Here is a 7,581-nt window from a genome sequence, read left to right on the forward strand (position 1 = left end):
TCCTGGCTGCAATGTCTGCCCTCTAAGTTATTCTTGTCAGGAGTTTGGTCACAATGACAGAAAACTAACCCACGTGGCCATTATATGATCCTGACCCCACAAACACGCCCAAAGCTGCAGAGTCCAGAGCCCTCCACCCTGCTGCCCCCACTCTCCACTTCCTTCCTGGATACCACATCTGGTGGGCTCCACAGAGGCAGTGAGCTGGGTCCACACCTCCCCAGACCACCCCTGTGGTCCACCCTGCGTCTTCCCTCTAAGCAGCACGAGCATGGGGCTTACCAGTGACCCCTCGTCCCCAACCCACTGGTGCCCCTCTCTCCCAAGCCCTAATGTGGAATGCTGGCACCCGCCACTGTGCCATCACGCCCATGCCCTGGGCACCTTGTCGAGTCTGAGGAATCCTTGAAATGTTCATGCCCCACCAGACCATCCCAACTGCCAAGCGCCCTGACCCACAGTCCCTGGCTACCCAAGGAGCGCCCAGGAGGCACCAGTCCAGCCCTGCCCACATGTTCCTCCCTTGGTGCTCTGTGCCCACAATCCATGCCCACCAGCCAAGCGACTCCGACAAAAGGAGAAAGCGGCTGGGTGGGGTGGGGACACAACTATGCTAGAACCAGATGTCCATGCGGAAAAGCCAGTGCCCAGTCACGTTCAAAGTGACTCGAGGTGAGCGAGCAGGAAGGTCATGGCAGGAACGCAGGAGGGAGCGTTAGGACCCGGGTAGGCGACGCTCTGAGACGGACCAGAGAGCATCCACCACAGGAGCTGGGTCCACAAACCGGATCAAAATGTTCTAGATCAAAATGTTCTGCTTTGTTAGGGAAAGGAAGAGCAGTCCACAGACCCAGGGCAGTGTTCCCAGTGCTGCCCCGGAGCAGAGGCAAGGCGCAGGCCCAGGGCCTTCCACAGACCCAGGGCTGGGAACCCACTCTGCGGAGATGAAGCAAGACCGCTGGATCATAGGAAGGCTTGAGGAACGTCAGTGGGACTGAGGGTCTCACAACATCACCTGGAAACACAGCCCCAGCCACATGGGGTCACGGGCGCAGATTTTAGGGGCCAACAGACCAGTGGGGACAAGGACTTGAACATGACCTTCAGAGGTGTGACCCACTCCCAGACACTACACAGGTTTAAGAGCTGCTCCCGGCGGGGCGCATCTGAACTCAGAATTCAGACACCAAATATCAAATCCTGAGTGAGACGTCTCCAGCTCTGCTTATTAAGGAATTTCTAGTTGTATAAGCACCTATCAGAAAATAATAAAAGTGAAACACAATGAGTTAAGGGTGTATCCCAAGCAGGTGAAAAGAACACAATAAAACCGGAAGAAACTGTAGGAAAAGAATAAAAAGCAGACGTGAATGAAAGATATCATTTTAAACATAATAAAGCAGATCAACCGATCCCAAAGTTTGGACTAGTAAAGTTGACGATGCCGTGGTGAGGCTGGTGCACAGACGAGGCTGAACCCTGACAAGAAGACAGGAAGCACCAGGCATGGAGGCCACAGCTGTCATCCCAGCAGCCCGGGAGGCTGAGGCAGGAGGATCACGAATCCCAAGCCAGCCTCAGCAAGGGCGAGGCACTAAGCGACTCAGTGAGACCCTGTCTCTAAATAAACTACAAAATAGGGCTGGGGGTGTGTCTCAGTGGTCAAGAGCCCCTGAGATCACCCCCAGTGCCTCCCCCACCCACCCCAATAAAAGGCAGGAAGCTCCAGGGACGGTCAGGGATCTGGAGACACTCTGGGATTCACAGCAACAGACCTGAAATTCAGATAAAATGAACACATTCCCCAGAAAATTCAAAATCCAAAACAGACTTAAGAAATAGGAAGTGTAAAGAACACTCTACCTACTGCAGAAACGAAATCCTAGGCTTGATACTATCCTGGCAGGAAAGCTCCAGGCCTGCTGGCCTTGGGGAAAGCCCCGGTGAACTGCCCCTTCTGGCCAGGGCCACCCTGTCCATGGGGCCTGGATGTGGCCAGGACTGGCAAGAAAGTGAGGCCACACACAGGCAGCAACAACGAACACCAGAAGAGCCTGCTCCAGAGGTGGACAGGGTCCGCTCAGCCCCAGGGCTGTCCCACTCTGGGCTCGGAAAGTGAGCCCAGCAGTTCCCCCACAGAGAGAGTCGGGACAGGGAGCCCGCCTCCTGCAGAGACAGCACAGAGAGGCCGATTCCCCACAACCCGGGAAGGCCATGAGCAAGAATGTCCCAGGAGACACAGGAAAGTCCCTGGCATGAATCTCCCTTCCCGATCAGACCCCTCGGCTCCCCAGGAGACAGCTGGCAAAGGCCCTGGTGTCTTGGGCCCTCCCTGCAGGAGGACCAGGGCCTGCTGGAGGGGTGAGGGGTGGGAGGCCCAGGTGGCCTCAGGGCGTGGGAAGACCAGAGGGTGCTCCGTGAGCCAGTGGAGACCACCAGGCACCACCATGGTGGCCAGCCCAACGTGCTGACTGCCCGTGAGCACAGACGTGCAGAGAGCACCACCAACAGACCTCACCAGCCTCCGACACCTCCGTCACACCAGCCATCCCTGGAAAGCGCTGACCTGGGAAGGCCTGAAGGAGGCCTCTGGGGAGGGACCCTTTTCACTGAGCTGGTCAGCCACCCATGTGGGAGGCGTGGCTCAAGGAAATATCCAGAATGCCGACCCGCTGGGCGGTGTTGGGCAGGAGGCAGGAGGTAGGAGGCCCCCAGATGCCCTTTCTGCCACAGGGGCAGTTGTACCTCACACCCCCACCAGGTCACACCCACCAGAGAGTGGTTCAGGATGACCTCCTGGAGTCCTGTGGGCTCAGCATTGCAGCCTGCTCCCCTGCCCTGTGTTCTTCACAACACACAGGTACTGACCAAGGGCCCCAAGCCACTTCCCGCATGCCATCCTTGCACCCTGGAGGTCGGCCCCAGGGTACCTCCAGAGCTGCTGTGCTCTGTGCCTGGGTGACCCTGGCTACCGCCTGCTCTTTGGTTAAGTCCAGGACAGCAGCGACAGTGTGGCACGATGGGGTCTGTCTGGCTCCAGATGCTGGGCAGGACAGGGCACACAGCACCCCTGGAGGCATCTTGGCAAAGCCCCATTGAGCTACTGACATCTCCTCTAGGCACAGGGCACACTCACTGGGCAGAGGGACAGGTCAAGCACTCCAGGAGGCCACTGGCAGACAAAGCCTAAAGCAGGGCTTCCCACAGAACAGGTGCCCTCCTGTGCAGCAAGTCTGGGTCATGCAAGCACAGGGCAGAGGCCAGAGGGGGATTAAGAGGAGCACCCACAGGCAGCGTGCGGATGCTGACCAGGGCAAACACTGGCGAGGAAGTGGGAAATAAGGACATCTGCTGGGAATCAGGTTTTACTAAGGTGCTTTTGTTAACTTGAGTGAGTGTGGAAAAAGAACTTGGTTACCTAAGTAAACGTCCCTTTTGGAGATGCATAGTAAATATCTAGATACATACTAACACTTAGGAACATTAATAAAAATTTAGGGAGACATTTCATAACATTAAAAAGACTTATCAGGCTGGGCTGGTGGCACACCCCTGTAATCCCAGCAGCTCAGGAAGCTGAGGCAGGAGGATTGCTAGTTCAGAGCCAGTTTCAGCAACTTAGTGAGACCCTAAGCAACTCTGAGACCCTGTCTCTAAATAAAATACACAATAGGGCTGGGGATGTGGCTCAGTGGTCAAGTGGCCCTGGGTTTAATTCCTGGTACTCCACCAAAAAAGAAAAAAAATCAATCTGCTCAGCTACTCAGGGAGCTGAGGCAGGAGGGTCACAAGTTTGAGGCCAGCCTTAGTAACTTAATGAGTCCCTGTTTCAAAGTAAAAGTGTTAGAGGGTGGGCTAGGGCTGTAGTGGTATAGAACTTGCCTAGCATGTGGGAGGCACTGGGTTCAATCCTCAGCACCACATAAAAATAAATAAACAAAGTAAAGGCATTGTGTCCATCTACAAGTTTTTTTAAAAAAAAAAGGTTAGAGGGTGTAGCTCAGTGCTTACCTAGCATGTGCAAGTCCCTGGGTTCAATCCCGGGTACTTAAAAAAAGAAAAGAAAAAAATCAGTTTGTCAGGAAGGTACAAAAATTCCAAATGTGTATATACCTAATAATATAGCTTCAAATTAAATAAAAACAAATTGACAGAAGCAAAAGACAGAAAAATCTACCATTATTTTGGGATATTTTAACCTGCTTCAGTAAGTGGAAGATTAAGCAAAGGATTCATAGAGTACAGGAAATCTGGACATGGTGATTAGCCACCTGGACCTCATCCCCATGCACAGGACACCTGGGGGCCCAAGGAGCGTTTCCCAGCCAGCCATCGCCACATTCCACAGGGCTGATGAGATGAAGCCTGGATTCTCCATCAACTGCCAAACCAAACCAGGATGTAACGACACTAGGATGAGGAGACAATTTCCCAAATCTTCAAAAATCAAGTAGCACACTTTAAAAATAAAACAAGAAGGAGAAATCAAGTGGAAATTTAAAAGTGCTTTGAAGTAAATGATAAGGAAAATATGATACATCAAAGCATTACCATGCCACTAAAGTGGAAAGAAAAAGGAAATCTATAGCTTTTAATGCATGTTTCAGAAAAGAAAACAAATCAACAGGGCACAGTGATCCACACCTGCTATCCCAGTGACTCAGGAGGCTGAGGCAGGAGGAGAGTAAATTTGAGGCCAGCCTCAGAATCTTAGCAAGACCCTGCCTCAAAATAAAAAACAAAAAAGGCTACAATGTGCCTCAGTGATAAATCACCTTTGGGTTCAATCCCCAGCACCACAAAATAAATAAAAAGTGTTACCCAAAATGAAAACTCCCGGTCTAATGGTATTTCACATCAATCTCTCCAAATATTTATGGGGAAAAACTTTATATAAGCCATTTTACTAAATAGGAAACTCTTTCCAACTCTTTTTATGAGGCCATAATTTAATATCAAAACCTGACGAGAACACTACAGCAAAAGAATAGGGTATGCCAATGTCGCTCATAAAAATAGGCACAGAAATCTTAAAATCTTTACTGCATTTGTAAATCAAATCCAGTAACAGAAAAACAATGCAGCATAACCACACAGAGTTTTCAAATACTAAACCAATTTTTATCAACAGAACACATCATATAAATAGTCCAAGGGTTGGGGATGTCAATGGGAGAAAAATACTATCACCACTGCAAATGGAGAAGAAAGCATGGCATCTGTTCATTTAAAATCTCCTGCTAGGCCATTGATAAAAGGAAACTTTACCACCTACAGGACATCATAGTTTCCACTTAAGTTGGGGACAAAGTTAAAATGTCCACTATACCATTTCTACTCTGTTTTACTGAGAACACTAGCCAATGCAATAATGCAAGAAAAGAAAAGTCATAAAGATTGAAAAGGTTTGTAGAGGAGGACTGTGTACATGGAAAATCTAAATGAATCTATTACTAAGTGTACTTAGTGAGGTCACCAATTACTAAGTCAGTGCACTAAAACAACTGTGTTTTCAGAAAAGGTGAGAAAAATGAAACTAAAAAATGTCATCTATAGCATCTAAAACATCAAATATCTAGGAGTAAATCTAGCAGCAGAAGTCCTGTGTATATGCACAATGAAAATAATAGACACTGCTGAGAAGAATTAAAGGAAAGTCAGATGCTGATGGGTTAGAATAGTCATATTGTTAAGATTTTGATTCTCCAAAATTGATCCATAGGCTCAATGTAATAATAATTAAAATCCCAGCACAGTTTGTATGTATGTAAATTAACAATTTGATTCAGAATTTACATGGCAGTGCAGAAGTCCAAGAAAACCTAAGCAATCTTGAAGAATAAGGTCAGGGGACTTAAACCACCAGATAGTAAGACTTATTATAGAGCAACCGGAGCCAGGCGTGGTGGTGCATGCTTATAATCCCAGCTGCTCTTGAGGATGAGGCAAGAGAATCCAAGTTTGAGTACAGCCTGGACAACTTAGCAAGACCCTGTCTCAAAACTTTAAAAAGAAAAAGGAAAGAAGAAATCTCCTGGAATCAGAATGGTGGTACAGGGCCAGGACGGCCAGCAAAATCAATAGGATAAAATGGGGAACCCACACCTGAGAATAAGGATAGCCAGAAAGACCAAAGAACAGATGGGGATCCATGACTGGATGACCCCAGGGGACCTGCCAGGCAGAGGCTGAATCCCTGTACAGAATGGGGAATGTGCAACCTGGTTGACCCCAGGAAGCCAAGTCCTTGGATATACAAATGGGGGGATGACCCCTGCTTCACTTCATGTGCACCACTCAGTCCCAAAGGGTTGTATACCCAAATGTGAAAAGTAAAATTATAAAGCTTCTTAAAAAAAAAAAAAACCAAAACAAACAAACAAAAAAACACCTCAGGGTAGTACTCTCTGGACAAGGGAGTAGGCACAGAGTTTTAAACAAGACACCAAAGCACTAAGGATAGGAGATTGATAAGTAAACACACTGAAGCCAGAAGCCCTGGGTACTGAAGGAATGGCTGAGTGACTGAAGTGACCCCACAGATATTTATGATACGGCTCTGACAAAGAACTGGTATCCAGAACACACACGGAATTCCCACGTCAGCAATAAACAACCCAACTTGACCCCAGCCAAGATCTGGAAGGAACTCTCCAACAGGGCTGCGGGAAATGCAGAGAGGGGCTGTGGGGTGGCCAGCTCCTACCCAGGCTGCAGAACTGCCAGCACCCTACAAAGCAGAGGGGGTGCCCACCTGTGGTGCGGATCTTACTCCTAGGACTTTAGGTATTTACCAACCACGACCCTGTCCGACGCAAGGGAAACACAGGAAGGCAGCGAGGAAACCTCAGGGGAGGCCCAGTGGAAGTCCGCACCCCACCCTGCCCAGCGCCTCCCCTGGTGGGCCTGGGCGAGACACCTCCCTCTGAGCACCTGTGACCTTGGCCTCGCGCCCACTTAAGGCTGAGGACAGCGGGGACAGCCCGTCTGAGCGCTGCCCGACTCTGGGAAGCAAAGGCGGGTGCAGACTATTTTCTTCTCGGCGGTCTCCATCCGACAAGGCAGAGGACAGCTTCTGGCCTGGCTCCATGATGGCCTCCAGCTCCTCCTTCAGGCTGTCGGCACCTGCTGGGAGAGGGGCACGAGGGAGCAAGGTCAGCAGGAGGGCTGGGTGGGAAGATCCAGGTGAGGGACAGGTGTAAGGGTAGGTGGACCTCAGTGAACAGGCCTGGGGATGAGGAGGCCCGGGTGGGGGCACAGGTCTGGGAGAGGGTAGGTCTGGGGGCGAGGATCTGGGTGGGAGGCTAGGTCAGGGGTGGGGGGATAGGTGTGAGTGTGAGGGGGTCTGGAGTTGGGGGAGACGGGTCTGGGGTGGGGAGACAGAACTAGGCTGCAGGGACACGCCTGGGACCCGAGAAGGGAGACACCTAAGGAGTTCCAAGGGGCGGGGAGCAGCTCTTCCCGGCGGGAGGCGGGGTGGGCAGGTGGAGGGCTAGGGTAGGGAAGTTCTGGGGTTCCAGAGGGAGGAGGGCGGGTTCCGAGTGCGGGGAGCAGGGAGCCTGTGGGGTCAGAAGTGCGGGC

At 50.8% G+C, this 7,581-nt stretch overlaps 1 protein-coding gene across 1 annotated transcript in view; it reads right to left on the minus strand.

The window, feature by feature from the left end:
- Positions 1-7,090, minus strand: part of TTLL8 (tubulin tyrosine ligase like 8) — a gene marked incomplete at its 5' end in the record, with an annotated part of 68,962 nt that extends 61,872 nt beyond the window's left edge. Inside the window, one exon of the mRNA XM_081311564.1 lies at positions 7,030-7,090. Coding sequence (XP_081167690.1) covers positions 7,030-7,090 — 61 coding nt within the window. The remainder of the gene's footprint in view (positions 1-7,029) is intronic.
- Between the last annotated feature and the right edge of the window lie 491 nt (positions 7,091-7,581).

The sequence above is a fragment of the Spermophilus citellus genome (genome assembly GCF_964194105.1).
Source record: "Spermophilus citellus genome assembly, chromosome: 10".
Lineage (NCBI taxonomy): Eukaryota > Metazoa > Chordata > Mammalia > Rodentia > Sciuridae > Spermophilus > Spermophilus citellus.